General features: G+C 44.6%; 1 protein-coding gene across 1 annotated transcript in view; it reads left to right on the forward strand.

Moving 5' to 3' along the window:
- The window catches only part of Chrna9 (cholinergic receptor nicotinic alpha 9 subunit), a 46,880-nt gene that overhangs the window by 14,612 nt on the left and 7,367 nt on the right, over positions 1-24,901 (forward strand). Inside the window, exons 2-7 of the mRNA XM_021262260.2 lie at positions 5,422-5,507; positions 19,689-19,842; positions 20,088-20,254; positions 20,536-20,681; positions 21,846-22,000; positions 24,053-24,585. Of these exons, the coding sequence (XP_021117919.1) occupies positions 20,191-20,254; positions 20,536-20,681; positions 21,846-22,000; positions 24,053-24,585 (898 nt within the window). The 5' untranslated portion in view covers positions 5,422-5,507; positions 19,689-19,842; positions 20,088-20,190. The remainder of the gene's footprint in view (positions 1-5,421; positions 5,508-19,688; positions 19,843-20,087; positions 20,255-20,535; positions 20,682-21,845; positions 22,001-24,052; positions 24,586-24,901) is intronic.

A 24,901-nucleotide genomic window follows, 5' to 3' on the forward strand; every position in this document is an offset into this window, starting at 1 on the left:
GAATGGGTTGTCTGGGTGTCCCCCAAGTTTGATTGGCTTTCACAGTTTGCTCTCTTGCTTCCTTCTTCCCCAGGTAACCTCCCTATCTTTCTCTCTCCTCCCTCTTACACATGCTCCTGCCATGTGATGCTATCCACCATGTTATGATACCATGAATTCCTCATCAGATATGGTTGCTCAAGCTTGGACTTCCAGAGTTGTGAGCTCTAGAAACCTCTTTTATCTATAAATCATCCAGCCTCGGGTATTTTGTTATAGCAACACAAAACAAATAAACGAGGGACTAACATTTATTGCTTCTCTTATATGTTAGGTCTCGAGGGAAGGCCCTTCTTCCATCTTTGTACTGCAGGGCTTAGCACAAATAGACTCCATAAATGTTTGTGGGGTTTTTGTTTGTTCATTAGGTTTGGTTTTGGTTTTTGTAGTGCTGGGGATTGAACCCAGGGCCTTGCACATACTGTGCAAGTGCTCTACCACTGAGCTACGTCCCTAGCCCCTAGAGTCTTAAATGATATATGGAGCCTGCCTTGGTTTGGATATGGTGTGGGTGCCCCCCAAAGGCTCATGATTAAAAGCTTGGGTCCTAGTGTATGGTGAGACATGGTATGAAACATTTAAGGCGAGGTGAGGCCTAGTCAGGGGTCGTTAAGTCTTTGGGGGAGCTGCCCTCAGAGGAGATTAAGGTCACTCTCATGTGACCCCTGAGTCTCTCAAGAGCAATTTCTTAGCAAAGTCTGACCCTGAGCCCTGAATCTCCTTCTGGCTTCCTGCCTAGTGATGTGCCTCTCTTGTATATGCTCCTACCATTGTTATCCCCCACGAGGTCTCAGCAGAGCCAAGCTGATCTGGAGATGTGCCCCTCAATCTCTAGAACTGTGGGCTCACTAAACTCCTTTTCTTCAAAAGTAACCTTCCTCAGGCATTTCATTACAGTAATGGCTAATAGACTAACACAGAGTCTGACGAGGAATTATTCTTCTTTCATTGAACGGGAAAACTTAGGTGCAGTGAGGTTGAAAAATGCTAAGATCTCTAGCTAATAAAGAGCAGAACAGAAACTCAAATCCCCAATTCCAAGGGTTCTGCTCTTCTTTTCATACTGAATGTCCCCACCTTGGTTGTGCAAGTCCAACCTATCAATGAGGTGAGGGTGGGGAGGCTCTGCCTCCTTCTGGTTTGTCCACCCTTGGGGCCCAATGTCCTCTCCTTTTTCTGAACCTCTCATTTGGCAGTGAGTCACCGCCTAAGGCATATTCTTCTTGCATTACTTGTTTAACTTTTTAAATGTGATTCAACTTTTCTTAGAAATTTGTCTTTCTCCTCCAAATAGTCTACATGCACCTTGGAGAAAGGGACAATGGATTAATTATTCTGTAAATGCTGTATTTGACTTTCGGTAAATATTTGCAGTGTGAGTGGAATTAGCACAGGGCTCTGATCAGAACTTCCTAGTGCCTTTTTGTACTGGGAAACTAGGAAGAGGATTTATTTTTTATCTCAAAACTTTTATTCTCCTCATAAAGGGTGACGGCGCTCCCTGCCCCACCCAACTCCTGCCAAGGGGCTTGCAACCTCAGATAAGTTGGAGTTTAGGACAGGGTGCATGCACTCAGCCTGGCTGCTGCACTGGGAATCTAAATTCACTGAGCTTCCTCCTTTCTGACTGGAATCTGTCAACTCCCAGGCCAAATGTGGATCTGTTCTGATAGGCTGGGACACTGATGGGCCTGGGAACAAGCAGCAAGCATCTCTGCTGGATGTTCCCTCATCTGGGTGTGCATCACCTCCTGTCAGGGCTGTCCCAGAAGATGCTGTGCTTGGCACAGATGTGCACACAGAACTCAGCCATGTCCTCCCACAGTGACACTGGGCAGAGCCACTGCTCAGGGAGGCCAGCCAGCCACCTGGGACCTAGGCAGCCTGGCTTTTGGCACTACAATCAGAGCTTTCAAGAGAACTTATTGGGCACCTCTTGTATGCCAGCCACTGGGATATCACAGCAAATAGACCATTGGGGAGCTGTTCAGCCTGCCTGGGAGATGAGCTAGTAAGCAACATTACTAACCCATAGGACAGACCTTGTAATAAAAGTATGACCAGAAACTTCGAGAACATGGAGGAAGTTGTGTAGGATCCTGCCTGGGAAGGTTGGAAAAGGCTTTCTTAGTTGGTGACTCTCAAAATGAGTCTTGAAAGAGCAATTGTTCACTCATTGGGCAAGGAGGGGATGAGTATTCTGAGCTAAGGGACAATGGCATGAAAGAGGATAGCACATCCGCCTGTTATGAGAGCTACGTGGGGATGACAGGAGGTGCATCCACCGAGGAAGGTAGCAGTGAGACTGTGAGGGTGCCACATGCCATGTTTTAGGGTAGGGCTTCATCTTATGTATGATGGGGGAATGTGGAAGGGTTTCCAGTGGGGAGAGATTGATAACATGGTTAGATTTCAAAAGATCTATGTAATGACAATGTGAAGGAAGGTTTAGAGAAGGAAGAGCCTGAAGACAGACCAGCCCCCTGGTGATACACAATAGTCTAGGACATACACTTACTAGGAATACTGAAGCCTTAGTAGCTGGGTTGGTAGAGTCTGGTGACAGATGGGAGGTGGTGGGATGTGAGGGGGTCCAGATAACTCTCAGAGTTAGGCATGGGGTCTGGGGAATGGTGGCTCCATTGACCAAAATCAGGAACACCTGGAGGGAAGGGGGGGGGTCAATTCTGCTATCTCCAAGGTACCCAGGGATGTGGGAAGTGGTGGGCACATGGGAATCTGAGCTCAGGAAAGATGCTGGTTTCTGATGGAGAGGGGCTGGATTGGGCTTCTCTCTCCAGAGACATTCAATAAATGACTGTTTGAGTAACTAATTAATGATTGCAGGGCATGGGAACACGCAGCAATGCTGCACTGTAAATGTGGATGCTCTTACAGTAATGGACTGATGGCTGCAGAAAAGCTCAAGCTAAATCACACTAATTTTTCAGCTATAAATAGAGCTGCCTCTGCAGTCAGGCTGTCACTAACACAAGGAGGAGAAACGTAGCCATGGAGATGAGGAGAGGGCTGGTCAGAGGGCATAGGGTGTCTCAGGACAAACACTAGTGGGTCCAGCAGAGAGGGAGGGGGCAGCCAATTCTCAGGTGGGAAAGAGATCCTACTCCTGGGTTCAGATGCAAGCAAGGTATCTGTGACAGGTAATCAGGCGTGTAGTGAATGTTTGCCCCCTGCTTTTGGAGATACAGTTTTAAGCTCTTGATATGTATGACCTCACTTGACCCTCAGGATAACCTTGAAGTATGTCCTGTATTCCGCCTCCTTTAGCAGTGCGTAAACAGAGGTCAGAGAGTTGAAATGGCAGAGCCCAGGCCACTCTGCTAAAAACGTGGCAGTTCCAAGCTTTGAACCCAGGCAGTCTGGGACCAGCACACTTTCATTGTCTTGTAACTACTAAGCTATGCTGCCACTCCTGTAAAACAGAATGGGCTGTGCCAGGGATTTAGCTCAGTGGTTCTGCCGCCTGCCTTGCAGGCTCAAGGATCTGAGTTGGATCCCCTGTTCCAAAAAAAAAAAAGGGCCTGAGGAGGAGCAGGTGACGTTGATCAGTGGGTACTAAGGACACGTGCACGGGGGTGAGAGGCTCAGCCATGGTGCTGCAAGGACGGAGGTCACAGCTAACAGTAATGCACTGTGTATCTCGGAAACTAGGAGAAAGGACACTGGATGGTCTCACCATGGAGAAAGGACAGACAATTGAGACAGATGGGTTCAACCTGATTTAAACGTTACACAGCATACATATCGAAAGATCACACGGTACCCCATTATAATGTACAGTTTTCATCTATCAGTTAAATCTTTTTAAAAGTTGAGCAATATCACTTTCAGGGCCTTTGTTTTCTTAGCAGTCCATGGATTTTGTAAAGGGTAAGAGGCAGAATTTATATTAAGACCTTAATTAGAGGTGTATATGTTTTGTGTGTTCTCTCATGATTGGTCTTTCAAGGAAGCATTGTGTGAAGATTTGTCTCAAATCTTTGCAGTCGAGCTCTGGGAGTTCTGTTTGCAGAGCATGGAAGATAACCAGAGCAGACTTTTAATTTAGCATTGGAGACCACTGCACATTGAAGCCAACATAATAATCATCATCCTGGGCTCACAGGTAGGAGAGGCCTTGGGCCTTTCTCAGTGCTGTAGTGTGGACATATGACTGAAAACTCTGTAAGCCAGCTTCCTATAAATGGCGCCATACCAGAAACTGTACAGGGACTTACAGGGGGCATAAAGGAGCAGCAAGATAGGTTGCATTGTCACAAAATTCACAGCCTGGGTGTCAGTCATTACACACAAACTGGCAGCAGAGATTGGGGGAAGCACATTCTAGGAAAACCACACTGCAGAAGTATTGCAGTGGCAGGAAACTTGACAAGCATGGTCTTTTACAAGAAGGTTGATGAGACCTTCTCATAAATTTATTAAGCAATTGGCATTCTTTTAAATAGTCAACAGCTAGCATTCTCCATTTATACAGTACATCAATAACTAATAAAGCAAAACTGAAGGTCTTAGGAAATAATTTTTCCCATTTTGGCATTGCGAGCCTAAATTAAATTCTATTTATTTCTTTAAAATTATAATGCAAATACATTGGATCTTCTTAAATGCATTAGATGTTTTAAAAACCTGATAAAACATAGTGATTTTCACATTGATTACAGAAATTATGCTATAAAATTTGATTTAAAAACTGCTGGGTTGGATCCCCAGCACACTAGATAGATAGATAGATAGATAGATAGATTAAATAGAATTGTCAATATCATGTGTCTTAGTTACTTTTCTTGTTGCTGAGACAAAATACCCAACACTCACAAGTTAAAGGAGAAAAGGTTTATTTAGCTTACAGTTTAGGTTTCAGTCCATAGTTGGCTGGTTCTAAGGCAGGGTAGCATAGCAGGAGGGCATTACAGAAGAGAAACAATCTATGGCATGGCAGGGCAGGCAGATGGCAGCAAGCAGCAAGCAATATCAGCAGCAGAAGCATCAGAAGCAGCAAGCAGCCAATCTGCCTTTACCTTTTATTCCATACAGGCTACCAGCCTTTGATTGGTGCCACCCACAACCGAGGTGGAGCTTCCATTAGCCACACCCTTAATCCCAGCATCATTCCTTTAATCCCAGTATCTCATTTTTTTTTTGGTCCCGAGGATTGAATTTGGGACCTTCCACTTGTGAGGCAGGTGGCAGGACCACTGAGCTAAATCCCTGGCTCCCAGTATCTCACTCTTAGTCCACACTCACAGCCTAATCCAGTCACCTTCAAAATTCCCCACATATGTCTGTGTGAGGCTTCATGGGGACATCTAGATATAAGCCATAGCATTTGTTTTTATTACTTTTTTTTTTTTTTGGTACCAGAGATCGAACTCGGGACCTTCCACTTGCGAGGCAGATGGCAGCACCACTGAGCTAAATCCCCGGCCCCCTATAAACCATAACATCAGGTACGTAAGATTGTCATCTCCATTGTTACATTTATTAATTCATTACTGGTGGTGCTGGGGATTGGACCCAGGGCCTTGTACATGCTAAGCATGCACTCTACTACTGACCCATACCCCTCAACGTTATTACCTAATTCTTATTTTTATTGTATACCTTTTGGGAGTTCCTATTTCTATATCAGTTTAGGTCTGCAACAATCAAACAGATCACTTTTCTTTCCTGCCCCAATATATTCAGACCTGCCAAAGTTGCAGATAATTGACTTTTGGTGGGGATACTGGACTTAGTTAATCAAACCTGCACAATTAGTCTTTAGGTTGAGCCTTAAAAAAAAGCCTTAATTAAAAAAATTAAAATAACTTTATTAGCAAACTTAATTTTGATATCATATACTTTTAAGTCTTTTTAAAATTCAAATAGATTTGGAGTTTTAGAAACTAGGAGCCAACATTCATCAATTTTTCACCATTTACATTCCCCCTTCCACAGTTCAGCCATTACTATGTCTCAATTTGGTCTGTAGTGTAGGTATGTTAATTAAAGGACGGTCGAAACCTCGCTACTCAAAGTGTGGGCCATAGGTCAGCAGCATCACTGCTGTGTGGGATTCAAAACTGAGCCTTGGGGAAGCAAGGAAATAGAAGAACTCCGAACCACCACTACCACCACCTCTGCCCAACTCTCCAAAGGTGAGGATGGAGTCACAAAGGGAGAAGAAAGCAAACACCAGGTAGCACAAATCTATGAAAAATTCATAGAAGAGATGAAGAAAATAGATGAATTAAAAGAGGAAATGAACCAAAAGTTCACAGCAATTTCACTCAATATGCCCACGGTGAATTTTGGGGAAATAGGTAAAAAACTGGGGGAGCTAACCAAAAGTCTGAATGACAGAGTCAATAAAGATATGAAATCTTTGACAAGATGTCAGACAGAAATACCTGAAATAAAAAATCGTATAGAATTCACGCATTGCAGAAATGACCAATGTGAAGACAGTGTCTGATATTAAGGACAAAGCGGTGCATCACGATAAAGAGCTCAAAAAAGCCAGAAAGAAAACAAGAGAACAAGAGAAGACTCTCCAACAGCTACTAGATGACAACAAGAAGGCTAATTGGAGTTAGGAAAAAACTAGAAGACAGCGAGGATGGATTCACTAATATGCTTACAGAAATCATGGAAGAAAATTTCCCAAATATAAGAAAAGAGTTTAAAATACAAGTAAGCAGTGCTTATAGAATACCAAACAATTATGATTAAAGAAAAGCCCACCAAGGCATGTCCTTATTAAATTACCAGATATCCAATTTAAAAAAAAGAACTTTTTAAAGACAGTCAAGGGAAAACAAAGAACATATATGTTGGAGGAAAGATGGCCTATTCAAGTGGTGCTGGGAAAACTGGTTATCTGTGGACAGAAGATTGAAACTGGACCCTTAGCTCTCACCATATACTAAATTAAAATCAAAATGGATCAAAGAAGTAAACATTAAACCTAATGGAAGATAAAATAGGTAAAACACTTGAAGATATAGGTGTGGGAAAGGATTTTCTAAACAGAACCTCAATTGCACAAGAAATAACAGCAAGAATTAACAAATGGGATTAAATCAGACTACAAAGCTACTGTACAGCAAAAGAATCAGTCAGTAGAGTAAAGAGACAAGGCGCAGGATGGGAAAAAATTTTTGCCAGCTACTCTGCTGACAGAGGACAATATCTAGAATATACAAAGAATTCAAAAAAATTAAGCCACCTAAAATTAAAGACCCAGTCAAAAAATGGGCAAGAGAAATGAACAGACACTTCATAGAGGAAAAAATACAAATGGTCAAAAAATATATGAAAAAAATGCTCAACATCTCTGGCCACTAGAGAAATTCAAATTAAAACAACACTAAGATTACATCTTACTCCAGAAAGAATGTCAAGCAAACAATAAAAAATGCTAGTGAAGCTGTGGAGAAAAAGGAGCTCTCCTTCATTGTTGGTGGGAATGTAAACTAGTACAACCATTATGGAAATCAGTGTGGAGATTTCTCAAAGAACTGAAAATAGAAATTCCATATGAACCAGCGATGCGATGCCCCTACTAGGTGTCTTCCCCAAAGAGGTTAAATCATCATACCACAGTGATACATGCATACCAATGTTTATAGCAGCACAGTTCATACATAATAGCTAAATTCTGCAAGCAGCCTGTATACCCATCAACAGATGATTGCATAAAGAAAATGTGGTATCTATATATAATGGAATATTACTCGGCTACAGAGAATGACACATTTGAGACATTTGTAGGAAATTAGATGGCCCTGGAAAACATAATGTTGAGTGAAATAAACCAGACACACAAGCTTAAATACTATATGGTGTCTCTCCTTTGAGTGAGGCGAAGTACAAAGAGAATAATACAGGATGAATAGAAATGGACAAGGAGATGGATCTCTTACAATAATGAAGCAGTCCAAGGGAACAAGGGTGAGGGGTGAGGAGGAGGGGAAGGGGAAATAAGTAGAATAAAGATAAGCCATATACAGAAACCTAAAAACCTCAATTAATGTAAGCATTATATGCCATAACATGGGCTAAGGTTAATAATGTCAACAAGAATGAAAAATGGGATATGAGAATTGGAGGAGGAGGGAAAAGGAAGGGGATTAAAAAAAAAAGAAACAAGCTTGGTATGTATATGTAATCACTCCCCAAGATGACTGACTATAAACTGCATGAAAACAAATGTACTAATAAATTTAAAAATTGAAAGAAAACAGCCTTGCCTTAGACTTGTTCACTCAGAATCTGCATTGGAACAAGACTCCCTGTGCTTTGAAATCGCACTTTGAAAGGAAGACAACTCAAATAAAAGGTGCATCTTCTAGAGATGCAGAAGCAAGTCTACCTTTGGCCTCCTCTTTGGGACACACAACTGGTTTATCACCTTGGAATCACAGTTTGAGGTCTCAACGTAACTGCTAAGATTTTCTGCTACATTGACTGAAGCAAAAGGGTCTGGGCTTGAATCTTGAGAAATCCAACACTGGGGGAGCGGGTGGATGAGGAGGATTTGCCTAGAAAGTTAGGAGGAAACTGCGAGGGTTTCGCTGTCATGGAAACCTGGAGAAATGACCATGTAAGGATAGTTCTTGTGAGCTTCTCTTGGCATAGCCTTTGTTCCTGTTGTGGTCATCCTGAATTTTACAGGAAGCCAGATGCCACACTGGGCAAGCAGGAGAGGCCGAAGGAGCCCTGTCATAGAGGGGCTCCAGGGTTGTCTCCTGTGCCCTTCAGGAAGGATTTGTGGTCACTGTGGGGTGTTGAATAAGGAAGGATCTGTTTGCAGGATAAAGTTCACTGAAGTGCTGCCAGGCTAAGGGTGTGAAGGGAAAGGGCGGTAGGTAACAAGCTGGGTAACAACGTGTTGGAATAACTGCACGACTTCCCAGCCACTTTGTGTTCAAATCCTTCACCACAGCACTTCATGCATGTATCTTTTTAAATGTAACCAAATGGTTTGAGCAGTGTTTTCAAAATTCCCTGGCCTAAAGGAATAGATGACATCCAGTTCTCCAGACCAGGGGGATGGGATTGTTAGTTGCCCTGATCTTCTCCAAGAATACTCTGTTCTGGTCTTGCAGAACTGTGCTCTGGTAGAAACTGATCTGGCTAAGGGATGGGGGAAGAAGAAAGCAGCAGCATTCTAGAAATTAAACTGAGTAGGACAAACTGACCAATAATCGATTTCTTAGCTTAAATCATTAATAGATTTTATTATCATTAGCTATGAGGGGAAAACACAAGATAACTGGATGGATTGCTAGGGATTTGGTATTTGCGGCTGTTAAAATTTCAGCTTGATTTTCTGGTGCTGTCTCTTTAGAGCTGGTTGAAAACAGCATATTTCAGTGTGACGTTTGTTCCAGCGTCCTGTGCAGGACGTGCAGGGAGTTTAGAGACATCTGCTGGCCGCCGCGGTGAAGTGCCCCGGCTTTGTTAGAGGATTTGAATAGTTGTCTACAATTGGTTTACTCCATTCTTTCTTCCAATTCCTTTAGTAGGGTTGAAAAAAAAAAATATATATATATATATATATATATTTAAAAATATAGACTTTGATTCTTTTAGTTAATTTTTAGAGCTTCCAGTCTTCTTTTCCTAAAACAAATCATTACTCAGGAGAGCTGACTGGCTCTATCTCTGGGCCTGAATTGAATAAAGAGAGGCATTTGCCTCTGGCCAAAATTTAAAGGTATGAAGTTTTAATGGAATATTTTTCTTTTTGCATTTTTTTTCAATTTGGACCCTGACACAGGGGTTGACATGTTTCTCAGACCAATTTGAACTCCTGGGCTAGGGTGATTTTCCTGCCTCAGCCTCCTGAATAGCTGGGACTGCAGATGTGTACCAACATACTCAGCTTAATGCAGTGATTTTGAAAGTCAATATTAATGCAAACATTTCATTATAAATAAAAGCATCAATACTATAATTTCTGGATTAGTGTTACTGATTCTCTTTTGTTTCAAGCTCTGATATGGACTCCCAATAGGTCTTGAAAAGAGCCACGGGCCATGGAGCTTAGCCTCTGGCCTGGCTCCTCCACAGTCAGTGGACTTAGGTCCCTGTAGCCTCCTCTCTTCTCATGCTTTCCCTGTCCTTGCTGTGACTTTTCTGGTTTCCTCTAGTTCAGATCAGGTGCGTGGAGCCCCGTTCGGTGGCCATGACAGGGGAGAAGAAATGGAGAATGGAATGTTAAAAGGCAGCCCAGAGGGAAAACTCAGAATCAAATCTTCCAGTTCTCCTGCTTTATTTTTCAGGATCAAGCCCTTCCCCAAGGGCACAGGTTTGTCCTCCTTCCCCCCAGAGACACTTCTCAGGAGCAGGTGGCTGTGTCACTTGCTGGGGTCTGATGTCCCCCAGAAGTTCATGTGCTGGAAACTTAATTCCCAATTCACCTGTCGATGGTGTTTGCAAGTGGGACCTGCGGGAGGTAGTTGGGGTCAGAACAGGTCATGGGGAGGGCTGATGGGTCTGATGGCCTTATAAGGAGCCGGATCTGAGCAGACGCCTTTCTTCTCTCGCTGGCTGCTCGGTGTCCTCTGCCTACTGGGACGCAGCATGTAGACCCCTCCCAGGCCGCCACTGTGCCCTTGGACTTCCTCGCCTCTGCAGCTGTGAGAAATAAATCTCTGTTCTTTATAAGTTGCCCAGAGTCAGGAATTCTCTTATAGTCTTGAAAAACACTAAGGTGTCCGTCCGTCATGCCCGGCGAGCTGCCTGCGCCCTGAGCACAGGTGGGAGGAGGAGGACTGCTCTGCTGAGAGAGCCCTTCCCTGCTTTCTGGTTTTAACACATCCTCTAGCTCCCCCTCAGCAAGACAGGGCAGGGGTGGGGTGGGATGAGCAAGGATCTGGACCATGGGGCACACACAGCTGCGGGAGCTGTGAGGACCCAGGAGTGCACATGGTTTGGTTTCCTGGTGCTGTCTCCACACTTCCTCATTTCTCTTCATGAGAATTATCAACCGTGAAACAGTGAGCTTCTGAGAACAAGAGAAGAGGGTCTCCCTCCAGCCTCCCCTGGAACTGTCATTTGCTCACCTCCTGCACTGTCATCAGGGAGATGTTGAGCAACTGTAACCACACAGTCTGGTACGGAAAGAGGAAGTGGAGCCAGTGGGGTGAGAACACTCTGGGCCGAGAAAGGATCAGAAACAAGAACCCTTGTGGCCTGGCCAGGAGGCTGGAAAGTTCCCAGGGAGGGGGGTTCCTCAGCACACGGCCAGTTCAGACCCCAGTTGGGTAAGGCATTATGACTCTCAAATATATTCCCTCAGGGGATTTCGGGGAGGAAGAGTGTGCCTGGGGCAAAGCAGGGATATCGGAGCCTGCTACCTTCCTGATCTCTCACCTGGGTGTATCAGATCCCCTGGCTCAGGTATCAGCTGTTCTCCTGACCCAGAAACATGAACTTGGCTGTTCCATGGCTACTGTATGGATCTCTATCAGCTCGAATGTGTTGGGCTTGTGTGGCTTCTCAAAGGGCATCACAAGAGCACTTTTGAGAGCTGCCACATGCCAAGTACATCCTTGGCAATCTATTGTTTTCTCTTGAATCCTCATAATATCCCTTTTGAATCATTATCACAAGTCTCACTGTGACAAATAAAAAAATGAGACTCAGAGAAATTATCACGACTCACACAACTAGTAAGTGATTGTCCCAGGACATGAACCAGGGCAAAGGACTCCTCCTTCATCCTTTTGCCCTTTTTGATGCATTAGGTTGCCAGGGATATGGGAGAGATGCTTCCAGGCCCTCTTCTGGCAACAGTGGCAAACCTGCTTAGTTCACCTGGGCGGTTGCTGCCTTTGAGGTATAACTGAGGTATAGAGTTCATGTTCTCAAGGAATTTTGCTTTGGCATAGGTTAAAATATGACACAGAAGTAGATTAACAGCATAAAGCTATAAATAACATGCTTGCTAACCATGAGTGCTAAAAAATCTGGTAAGCTTGTAAATCATAGGACATAGATTCATCATTCTTTGTCTGGCAGCTAGCCTTTTCTGCACTTTTTAATTCCTTACATTTCTTTTTCATTTTAGATACTACCTGCTCATGAAATTAATAAGTATCCTTTTTATATCTGGGCAGTACAGAGCCAAACCCAGTCTTCACTCTCTTGCAACTTAATTTCTAGCAGGGAGACAAATAATAAGCGTAGAGATGACCATGTCCAGGTGTCAGCTGGGCCTAGTGTGAGGGAAAAGTAAAGCAGGGAAAAGGAAGAGAAAGGGCCAGGGTGCTACTCAGTGTAGGGTCATCAGGAAAGGGCTTCAGAGAAGACAGCACGGAGCTGCCCCAGGAAGGAAGAGAGGGGGAGCCAAGAGGATATGGCCAAGGGCACCCCAGGCAGAGGGCACAGAAAGAGCTAAGGCCCGGAGCAGGAGTGGCCTTAGTTGTTGGGGGAATAGCAAGGAGCCCAGTGTGGCTGGCATGAGGAGGGCAGGAGGAGAGCGTTGAGATGGGAAGTCAGGGAGGCATCGTGTGGGGCCCTGAAGTCAGTGTAGGGACTTGGGCCTCCACTCTGAGTGAGACGAGAAGCCACTGCAGAGGCCTGGGGGTGCCATGACCAGACTCCCACTTCCAAACACCCCCTGCCCCATAGGAGAACAGCGAGTAGGGGTGAGGTTGCCCTAGGAGGCAGGGGGTGGAGCTGGTCAGCAGAGCCATGGCTTAAGCCAGGGTGACGGTGAACTCCAGATATGTTGTAAAGGGTTTGCGGACAGATTGGATGTGGGCGTTGAACACTGAATTGTGTCCTCCCCCCAATACATGTACCATAACCCTAATAGCACCAAAGAGTATAAGTGCATCTGGAGATGGGATCTTCAAAGAGGTCATTAAGGTTAAATGAGGGTCCTGAGGTGGGACGTACTCCAGCCTGCTTAGCGTCCTTGGAAAAAGATATTAGGACACAGACACAGCACAAGAAGATCATACGAGGACATACGGAGAAGATGACCACCTACATGCCAAGGACAGTCCTTAGAAGACACTAATCTTGGTGACAACTTATGCAGAAAATACTAGCTCCCCAATTGTGAGAAAATAAAGTTCTGCCCTTCTAGTCCCCAGTCCATGGTATTTTGTTGCTCAGCCATAGCTGACAAATACATGGGGTGTGAGAGAGAGTGGAGTCGGGGAGAATGATTGTCCAAAGTTTGATCTGTTTTGAGTCACAGAAGAGTTCGAGAACCGGGCTTTTCTTTCATGATGCTCAGAAGCCCCAAGAGAGCCTGACCTGTGGGTTTCACTGGAAAGAGTGTTGCAGTCTGCAGGACATCACTGACATTGCCAGAAGCTTTGTGGGGAAAGGGTGAGACATGGACACACACAGTTACAGAAGGAGGACTCACAGCCGCTCTAGCAAAGGCAGTTTTGCTTGCCCATTTCATAGTGAAACAGGGCACCCACTCTTCCTGCTTTCCCTGGAGAGTCTCCTTCCTTCCTTCTTGAATCTTGTTCTGTTTGAACCTCCATTTTTCCAAGCCAAGTGGATTTGGGTACAGATAGGGGAGCTGGATTACCATCCTGGAATGGAACAGGGCTCTGGGACTCTATACAATACTCTTAGTGAAACTGCTATAGCCCTGTCCTCCTGGCTTCATGGTCTGATTCAAGGAGACTGAGGAGACTCATGTGCATCTTGGAAACTCTCCTGCTCTCCACAGCTGCCAGACCCTGGCCTGGCCGTGGTCACATTCCTAATACCACCAGCTACATTGTCCATATCTACAGACTCTAAATCCTGGCCCATGACACTAATGGCCACTACGTGAAAGGGAAGACTTGTCCATTCTCCTGACACCAAGGAGGTTTGCTGTGTACTCTCCAGTTCCCTGTGGTTATGGATTTTCGTTAGAAAGTCTCCTGCTATGCACGAAGGCCCGTGTGGAGGACAGTAAGGGTTGCCTGGCCAAGCTGAACTCAGCATCTTCTGCCCACACCAAGCTCGGCCCTGCAACTCTTTCCTACCTGCAGGCAGTGGCCCTCTTGTTCCTGGACACTGAACCCCATTGCAATCTGCCTGAGCCGGGCTAAGTGGACTTACGCATTTGATGACCCATATCAGGGGTCAAGGAAGTAAGACCTGCTATCTATTTTTGTAAATAAAGTTTTATTGGATCATAGCCATGCTCATTCATTTTGCCCATGGCCGCTTTTACTGTACTAATAGAGATCACATGGGCTGCAAAGCTGAAAATATTGATTATGACAGAAAAAAATTGCCAATTCTGTAACATAATTAGACTGGGTAACTGTACAAAATGCCTAAGAGGACTAAAAAGACTACCACAAAAATAAGTAAGTAAATAAACCCACTGTGGGTTGACAATAATATTAACATTGCAACAAAAATGGACAACAATAAAATGGCAGGATTGATATTCTCCCATACACCATCCGTTTGTCAGATCAAACAATTATTCCCTAACCAGGTCTGTTGAGAAGTTGGGGATAGGGGAAATAAAAAGGAGGGAGAGAAAGTAGCTTGGAAGTAGGGAGAGGGAGAAATAAATAGTGAAATTGGAGCTATAGTTTACATATTTAAGTTGTTAGGGTGCACTTTTAGCCATTAATTGTAACTTATTTAGCACTTTTTATAGTTAAGCACTACTTTTAAGATTTCACATGCATGAATTCATTTATTGCTCAAAATAACCTTAATGGGTAGCTGCAGTTATAATTATCCCCATTTTATAAATGAAACAACGGAGGCACAGAAAGGCTAGGAAATCTGCTTAAAGTTCCACAACTAGTAATGGCGAGGTTAGACTTGAATCCAGAGTCTATGCTCTTAAACTGTAGATTACACCACTTCTGTTGATTAAGAAAACAGGGACAGGAATGAAAGCCTTTGAGTCTGATGTTTGGGGTTTTTTTTTGTTTGTTTGTTTGTGTTTGGTACCGGGGATCGAACTCAAGTCCTTGTGCTTGTGAGGCAGGCAACAGAACCACTGAGCTAAATCCCCGGCCCCTGCGAGTCTGGAGTATGCTGGAGTATGCTGTCTTTGTAGGTAGCCCTTGAGGCACCATGACTTTGAATCTCAGTGTCAAATGACCTAGCTCAGATCCACGGTCTCATGGGTAGCTGTGTTCCAGTTCTGTGTTTAATGAAATAGAGAAAACATTGCTGTCTTTAACGTGTGGGGCTAAGAACCCTTTTAAAACACGATATTTGACTTTTGCAATTTCTGTTACAAAAATATGAATAGTAGATTGAAGTTATTTGTCCTTGGTGTCCACCCTCTGCTGCAGGGAGAAGGCCTTTGAGTCTGAGTTCACAGGGGTCTTCAACAGACAGCTTCTGTCTCAGGGGATGGGAGCACCATCTCCCTCTGCCTGGGTGGCTCCTGGACATGTGACCCCTGTGGATGAAGGCTCTGAGAAGCTTCAGCCAAGAAGGGCTCCATGAGGGATCAGGGACCCGGGAGAGAGGGGTGGGGGGTAGGGAGGGAGGGAGACCACTGGAGGTGGACCCCATCAATCCACAGCTCAGCCTCTAATGGGAGAGAACTGCACTTCAGCGCTCGAGGCCGGCATCAAGTGAGATGGAGCACCACGGCCTGACAGTTGGGTTATATGAGCACATTACGGAGACAGACCCTATGTGGACCCTCTCTCTGCCAGGCTGGACCCATATGGGTGAACTTTCTTTTTCTTCATTTTGCTTTTCTGTGCTTTCTAATTTTTCTATGACAAGCACGCACTGCTTATGCAACACAAACTATGTTTAAAAACTGGCACGATCTTCTAGGATGCATTTAATGCCCTGGTATTGTATTTTGAAGGTTGACATATGTCTCTACATGGGCCTGTCTGTGGGGTGTGGCTCCCAGCAACTCTGAAATGGGTTAGTGGTGCTCTGGTGGCCTTGTGACAAGGGACAGCTGTTTCTTAAAAGGTGCAGCTGCTGAAAGGATCTTTGTGCTCTGGAGAAATGTCCTGAAGTGTGGGCCCCTTTTCCCAGCCAGTGTGTCCTGCTCCCCTGGGGGATGATGGTGAGGCATGGTTCAGAATCGCTACCATGGGCCCAGCAAAGGTAGCTGCTGGCGTGAGAACCAGGAACTCCACAGCAGGTAGCTAGGTACTCTGTTAACTGGAATTCATACAGCAACAGTTATGACAGATCATAAGTTCATCCTGAATCACTGGGGCATGTGGGTGTACTCTGGAGGGTCCAAATTTCTGGACAGCAGACACTTATTAAAATTACTTTTGTTGAATCAATATGGGGGTTCCTCAAAAAACTAAAAATAGAGTTACCATATCCCCCAGCTTATACCACTCCTTGGCATACACCTGAAAGAATTAAATTCAGCATGCTGTAGGGTTAATTGCACACCCATGTTTATTGTGACACAATTCATAATAGATATGGAGCCAGCCTAGGTGTCCATCAACAGATGAATGGATAAAGAAAATAATAAATTTTACACACACACACACACACACACACACACACACACACACACAGTGGAGTATTATGTGTCCAGAAAGAAGAGCAAAATTATGTCATTTGCAGGAAAATGAATGGGACTGTTAAACAAAATAAGCCAGACTCAGAAAGACAAATATTGCCTTGTTTTCCTTAATATAGAGTATCTTTAAAAATGTCAGTAAAGTAGAGGGGAGGCTATTATTGGAAAAGGGGAAGAGAGTAAGAAGAGCAGGTATAAGGGAGGGCAATGAGGAATGGATATAAGTATGTTATATGCATTTATGAAAATATCGCATTGAAACTCAATATTTTGTAAATTTAATAAGCACTAATAAAATATATTTAAAGATTACTTTTGTTATATGAATTCACATTTAAGAAAATCAGTCTAGAGTTCTGTCTGCTTTTCACTCCTATTGAACCCTAAATAGTGAATTTATGCCCTGTGTGGTGACACATGCCTATAATCCCAGCACTCTAGGAGGCTGAGGCAGGAGGACTGCCAAGTTTAAGCCTAGCCTGAGCAACTTAACAATTTATCTAGACCCTGTCTCAAAATAAAAAATAAAAAGCCTGGAGATGTAGCTCAGTGAAAAGGCTCTGGGTTCGATATCTCAAAAAAAAATAGTGAGTCTACCTGATTACTTCTTCCATGTGATATCCTGGGAGTTATGAAACCATATAGTACAGGTCTCTTTCCTTGTATAGCAAGGAGCTGATGGAGAGGTAGTGATTGGGTAGAAAATAAACACATCCCTGGAATAACAGCCAATGGTCATTTTTAGAGTGAATCTGAGAGAGAGTTTACTTTCTATTCATCAGTTTTTTGGCCTCAAAAGGGAAAATGTGTCTCCGAAAAATCACTGGTTTAATTTGATTAATGTTAACATTGAGAGACAGCATCATCCTTCACCATTATTTAAAAAAAAAAAAGTTAAAAAATGTCCCACATCACTGGTCATTCAAGAAATGCAAATGAAAACAACACTGAGGTTCCATCTCACTCCAGAAAGAATGGATGCTATCAAGAAATTAACCATTAAAAAAAAAGAAATTAACCAATAACAAATGCTGAAAGGGCTGTGGGGAGAGAGAAGCCCTTCTGACTGTTGGTGGGAGTGTAATTGGTGCAACTAATATGGAAACCAGGGGCCAGGAATTTAGCTCAGTGGTGCCATGTCTGTCTATCTGTGCCATAAGCACAAGGTCCTGAATTCAATCCCCAGTATAAAAAAAAAAAAAAAATCAGTATGGAGATTCCTCCAAAAACTGAAACTAGAGGTTCCATTTGACCCAGCTGCTCCCCTTTTTGGTATTTTCCTGAAAGAGTTAAAAGCATCATGCCATGGTGATATATGCACACACATGTCTATAGCACAGTTTGTAATAGCTAAATCTTGGAAACAGCCCAGATGCCCATCATTGGATGAACAGATAAAGAAAATGTGGTTTTTATATACAATAGGGTACTACTCTTCCGTAAAGAAGAATAAACTTGAGATATTTTTAGGTAAATGGATGCACTTTAAAACCATACTTTTAAGTGAAATAAATTGGACACACATGTTTAAATACCACATTATTTCTCTTGTGTGAGAAACTGAAAGCACAGATAAGGTCCAAAATGGATGACAGGTACAGGGAAGTAGGAAGAAAATGTTCAAATGGGAAGGGGAACAAGGGTGGGGAAGAGAAGGAAGGGAAAAGGAAAAAAAAAGAATAGAAGGAAAAAATAGAAACAAAGCTTTTGTAAAGAAGGAGAGGAAGGGTTGAAGGGAGGGGAGTGAATAGGGAAAAAAGAAGACACAACATATATTATGTACAGGTACTAATTCCCTATGATGAATGTGCACCAGCTTGATTAATCAAAAGTATACCAATAAAATTAATTTTAAAATAAAAATAAGATTCACATGGAAAAAATAAAGATACCTTTTGAAAAAAAGAAAGAAAGAAAAACAGCGCAAGTGGCCAGCTGAATGAACTGAGTTAATCTGGGAGTAATGAAGACTACCAGGATGCCAACCTCAGAGGCCTCGGGCAATCAGCAAGCACAGCAGCCAACAGTGCGTGTTTCCTGGGCACCGATGCCAGGGGCTGCTCTGAGTGTTACAGGAATAAAAGGACAAGGCAGAGAGTCTCAGCCTGAAAGGAAGTCACACCCTTACCAGCACTCAGTGCTATGTTGACAAAAGATGAGAAGGAGGACAGGACTGTTAGTGTGGTGAGCGCCATAGGTTGGTGGATCCTCTCATTGGCCACCCACTGCTGGGCCTCAATTTCCTCATGAGAGAATGAGGCATTAACTCATCTCCAAAGTACCCTCAGCCTCACAGACTGCAGAGCAGAGGATATGTGGAAGGGAGTCCAAGACTGGGCCCTTGGATCAGTGAGACAGACCGGGTTGGGAGGAAAATAAGGTCTTCACATTGAGCATGAGGGAAAAGGCAATTAAGAAGCCCACTTCACTGACAGCTCAAGTGTCAGCTCCACACGGAGGATGCGCTCCTGAAGAGGGATGGGGTGACTCATCAGATGGCTGGAACCTAATGAGACAGGGCTATCCAATTTCTTCACTCTGATTCTAGCCCATTGCATTATGTTAATTTGGTATCCACTGCTGTTTCCCCAGGCAAGAGGAGGGACAGGCGTGAGTTCTCAGGCCCATTAGCAATTGGATATTGGCATTCTTCTGTACGAGCAAAATTAGATCACATATAAGACATGACTCTGAAGTTATATATCATAGTCTTCAAATCAAAGGGACAGCATCCTTAGAGATACCACTGGTTAGGCTTCATTCTCGTGCTGACTGGGTTAGCCTTTGGACCAGTTTTAGAGAGCTGGTAAACCTTGATTGGCTTGGTAAATGTAGAAATTCTGGATCTGCAAAGATAACCAACAAAGTCAATAGCACATGCATAATGCTGTCCAGTGTACAGTGTGCGTCACCTACAGTGCAGTGGTTGCTCTGGGGCAGCTTGGGAAGGCAACTCAAGCAGAATGAAGGTACTCATAAGGGTCTGGGCTGGGGGTCAAACCCAGGAGGTGGATTCCAAATGCATTCACAGTGTTGCTGCTTCTTCACGGAGTAGCAACACTGAGAATGGATTTGGAATCCATCCAGCACTCCCCCTCGCGCATATACTCAGACACATTTGCTCTGCAAGATTGGTGCCCAGTGGTTCAACTGGAGTGATAAGAAGCAGAGGCAGCGAAGAAAGCCATGTGCCAGTCTGTTTTAGAGACTGTGAAGCTGTTTCTCCTTCCCTCCGCCTGCTGCCGGACGCTGGCCGGCCACTCTGGTCGGCTGCACTCCAGGAGGTAGGCATGCACTTGATGCCCGCTCCTCCCTCCTCTTCTCTGGCTGGGATGGATGCTCCTGCTGAGGGTGTCGAGGGACCCTCCTCTGGTGTGGCTACCCCCCAAGCAGCAGTGCCTGGCACACCCTGGGCTCTGGGCATCTCTGCTATTGGAGCTGCCATCTCAGATTACAGAAGGGAGGGCGGGTTCCTCTGGATGTCAGGCTCTGGGTCCCACGTACAAAGCAGGCCTGTGTACTCCGTCAGCCCAGGTAAGGCCACACAGTGAAGGCTGTTGTGCAGGGATCCTTCCCACTCACAGAGAAGACCACGCCGCCTGGCTGCAACAACCTAGAGGCTCAGGAGAAGAATGAACTGGCCCCATGCCTGCTTCTCATTTTGCTGGATTTATTTTGCTGCTTCCAGACTGAGAGGTGAGCTGTTGATGGTGAGTGTGACTGTTTCTCTGGTGGGAAGTGGGGTGGGCCAGAAAAGTCCAAAGAGCTGATCTAAGTGCATGGAAGCGTTTGTGCATCTGCCTGACTCTTGCCGATCTGCATAGTACATTCCAGGAAAACATCTCACCCACCCATCCATCCGAAATGTGCCCCTAGTCCAGCCGGGCCATCCCCTATTCTGCACCTCAGCCCCATGTTCTTTGCTTGAAATACACACAACACTTTGAATGATGGTCTGGGTCTCTCTTTTTGAGTAGCTGTAGATACGGCAAATGGAAAATACGCTCAGAAGTTGTTTAACGACCTGTTTGAAGATTATTCCAATGCTCTTCGTCCAGTCGAAGATACAGATAAAGTCCTGAATGTCACATTGCAGATCACACTGTCTCAGATCAAGGATATGGTGAGTAGTGTAGAGTGGGAAGACCTTGAAAAGGATCTTAGAATGACACAAGCATGCCTCCTGAAGGGGATATCCTGATGCGGAACTTGAGAAGGACCAAACAGGCAGCCCTATGTACAAGTTGTTGGGCAAAAAGAATCCAGGGGAAGGACGCTTTCTATAAAACTAATAGCACTGTGTGTTATGCACTGTTCACTAGTTGCTGGGGAGGAAGAAGGAAGTGATCAGTGACTACTTAATTGTTGGCGGCTTCTTCTGGGGAGCTGTCTTAGTCACTTTCTTGAGATGCAATACCTGACACCCACAGCTTAAAGGAAGAGATGTTTGTTTTGGCTCACGGTTACAGCCCATGGTCAGCTGGCTCCAAGGCAGAACTGCATGGCAGGGGCATAGTGGAGGAAGAGCTGCTTGTGTCATGGCAGCCAGGAAACTGAGAATCAAGGGAGGGGCTGGGAAGGGCCATATAACTTTCTGGCCACCCCAAGACGACCCCGTCTTCCACCCAGGCCCCATCTCCTCAGCTATACACCCCATAATCCAATCCTCTTCCAAAGGTCCCACCTAGAATCCCATGAAACTTTGAAAAGGGAACAGGTAGGTAGGAAACAACATGGCAATGAAAATGTTCTTGAATTAGATGGTGATGGTTGCTCAATTTTATGAACGTATTGGAACCGCTGCACTGTCCACTTCCAAAATGGCTAAAATGGTAGTGTTTATGTTATGTGAATTTAATATCAATTTAAGAGGGAAAAATGATATTTTAAGTTAGTATAGCTCATTTAGTGCATATATGTTTGATTACACAAAGTTATGAGACTTGGGGAACTTCTCATCTGTACATGGAAGATAGTTCCCGATTTCTTCATTCAACTGTGTCATTAGTTCATCCATTTTTCAGAGAAAATTGAGCAGTTGACCTATGCAAAGACCTGAAGACTTCAGTATTTGTTTACTTTACATTCTAAACACTAAATTAAGGAAGGAAAAAAAAATGTGGCTTTGGTAGTCAACCAAGGGGATAAAATAAAAAAGCTTTCACTTCTTAATGGAAAATAGATGAGTGTTCTTGAAATTCCCTTAGTGAAGAACAAAGGTACTGAAGACAGAAGGCAACTGGCCCAAGTGTCTACTGGATAGAGTGACATCTGATTCATTGTGCAGGATGAAAGAAACCAGATTCTGACTGCCTATCTGTGGATCCGCCAGATCTGGCATGATGCCTATCTCACGTGGGATCGAAACCAGTATGATGGGCTGGACTCCATCAGGATTCCCAGCGACCTGGTGTGGAGGCCAGACATTGTCCTGTACAACAAGTAAGTGCCCAGAGCTAAGACTTCCTGTGAGGGACCTGCTGATTTAATAGAATTTAAATGTAAGGAAAAAAAATGTGAAAAACAAGTATGAAGTATTAATCCTTGTTCCTAGGCCCCTGCAATAATGGTCATGAAATCTCAGATAATAAAATAATAGGTCATAAAAGATTAGAGCTCAAAAGAAACTGTCAGATTCAATCTACATTGTCCCTTTTCAAGTGGGAGACTGGAAGCTGCATTAGTTTGCTAGCACTGCCATAATAGAGTAGCACAAACGGGGTGACTTAAAGAGCAGAAGTTTGTCACCTCACAGTTCTGAAGCTGAAGTGTGGAATCAAAGTGTTGGCAGAGAGCCTGGTGTGGTGGCACTCACCTGTAATCCCAGCCCTCTGGGAGGCTAAGGTAGAAGGATTACAAGTTCGAGCCCAGCCTGGGCAGTTTAGCAAGTTAGTGAGACCTTGTCTCAAAATAAAATAAAAACAGGGCTAGAGAGGTGCAAAGGTCCTGGGTTCAATCCCTAGTACTGAAAAAAAGAAAAAAGTATTGGTGGAGTCAGTTCCTTCTGAGGGTTATGAGGAGGCAGAACCTGTTTCCTAGCTTCCGGTGTTCCTGGAATGGTTCAGAGTGTCACCCTGATGTGTGTCTATATCTTCACACAGTGTCCCTGCTCTAGGCTTTCTGTGTCCAATTTCCCTGTTGTATAAGGAGAACATCAATACTAGCTTAGGTGCCCCCCAACTCCAGCATGACTTTGTCTTAACTAATTATGTCTACAATGACCCTAGTCTTACATAAGGTCTCATTCTAAGATGCTGGTGGACCAGCACTCCAGAATACAAATTTTCTGAGCACACAATTCAGCCCACAAGAGTGGCGCTCACTATTCAAGGTCATGTAGCAATAACAATGATGCTATTAAAATTAAATGGGAAGGGGCCGTCTAGAGCTGGCCGATGGATTCTAGCCTCTGGGGGTGGTGGAGGCTGAACTGGACTATTGGACACCAGTTGGCTCTTTGCTATTTGAGAAGCGAGGGGCCTTGTGTAAGTGGGTGGGTAAGGCTTATGCTTCCCAAACTGTGAAGTGCACCCAAATCACTTAAGGATCTTATTAAAATACAGGTTCAGATCCAGTAGGTCTGAGGTGGGCCTGTGGTTCTGCATTTCTACAAATTCCAGATGCTAGAAGCACTGCTGGTCCCTGGGCTGCACTGTGAGAAGGAACCAGCTCTCTGTTACAATTGGAGCTCCATTTCCCCATCTGTCGTTGAGATAGGTCCTCTCCCTCTCCCCCCGCCCCTCTCTCCTGGAACCCAAGTTTCTGTGGGTTGGGCAGATTCCTCTGAGGCTCAGAACAATGTAAATGAGGGGCAGCTAGGGGGTTCCCCTGGGTGGAGCCTGCTAGTGGGCATGGATTTCCCTTAAGGAAGCAGCCCTTGGTAGGGAAGCCTGGACTTAGGCCTCACTCAGTACTCAGTGCAGGATGCAAGGCTCAGACCTCTTGAATCACAGCCAGGAGCCCACTGTCTGCTCTCCCCTCACCAGGGCAATCTTCCGTAATCCTTCCAAGCAAGAAGCAGTGATTATCTCTAAGATTACATACAAATGGCTTTTTTTCCCCTCTGTGCTTTCCAAATGTTCCAAATATACATGGATAACTCTTACAACATCAGCAAAAGGTTATGTTTAATATTCTGGTTCCCTAAGTGGACAAAATCAGATTTTTGTGTTGGCAAGTTTACCTTTTGTCTGGCTGTTTAAGTCATTAGACCTGGACCAAGGGAATGGTATTGGGAATGGACGGGAGGGAACCTGACCAGAGATACATTAAAGGAAGAATGCAGGAGAACCTGGCCCTGACGCCCTACAGGAGATGGAGGGGCAGGGACGCAGGAGAGGTTCTTCTGAGCTTTCAAGCCAGAGTAACAGGGAGAATCATGACACATTGCTAAAGATACTGACATGATGGGCACAGGGCAGTGAGCTTTCTGGGGTAGGGAAGTCTGTGAAGTCTTCTAACAAGCAGCTGTCATTGTCCTCCTCTGACCTCCAGGGCTGATGATGAGTCTTCAGAGCCTGTGAACACCAATGTGGTCCTGCATTACGATGGGCTTATCACGTGGGATGCACCAGTCATCACCAAAAGCTCCTGTGTGGTGGATGTCATCTACTTCCCCTTTGACAACCAGCAGTGCAATCTGACCTTTGGTTCCTGGACCTACAATGGCAATCAGGTAGACATATTCAATGCCCTGGACAGTGGAGATCTCTCTGACTTCATCGAGGATGTGGAATGGGAGGTCCATGGCATGCCTGCTGTGAAGAATGTCATCTCCTATGGCTGTTGCTCTGAGCCTTACCCAGATGTCACCTTCACCCTCCTTCTGAAGAGGAGGTCCTCATTCTACATCGTCAATCTCCTCATCCCTTGTGTCCTCATATCTTTCCTAGCTCCCTTGAGTTTTTATCTCCCAGCAGCCTCTGGGGAGAAGGTCTCCCTGGGAGTCACCATCCTGTTGGCCATGACCGTTTTTCAGTTAATGGTAGCAGAGATTATGCCAGCCTCAGAAAATGTCCCTCTGATAGGTGAGTTCACGGGTCTTACACTCTGTGACTGGAGTTGTGTGTGCACCTTCAAGCTAATAATTGGGTCAATTTAAGATTCATGGCAGGCAGTCACATAATTCATTTGGTGTCTGCCCTCAGCAAGGTTGCATATCGATATGGCTGTTGCTACAAAACTGGTTTTATGTTCTCCGGGTTTGCACATAAGAACAACGAGAGGTTTGGTAGTTTACAGCAGTGGTTCTCAAAGTGGTGTCCCTGGGCTCAAAACATCATCACCTGGGAAGTCTTGGATATGCAAATGCTCAGGGACCATCTGTTTTGGACATCTGTCCGA

The sequence above is a fragment of the Heterocephalus glaber genome, unplaced genomic scaffold (assembly GCF_053883595.1).
Source record: "Heterocephalus glaber isolate CG9 unplaced genomic scaffold, H.glaber_assembly_v1.0 deba00001509, whole genome shotgun sequence".
NCBI classification, from domain to species: domain Eukaryota; kingdom Metazoa; phylum Chordata; class Mammalia; order Rodentia; family Bathyergidae; genus Heterocephalus; species Heterocephalus glaber.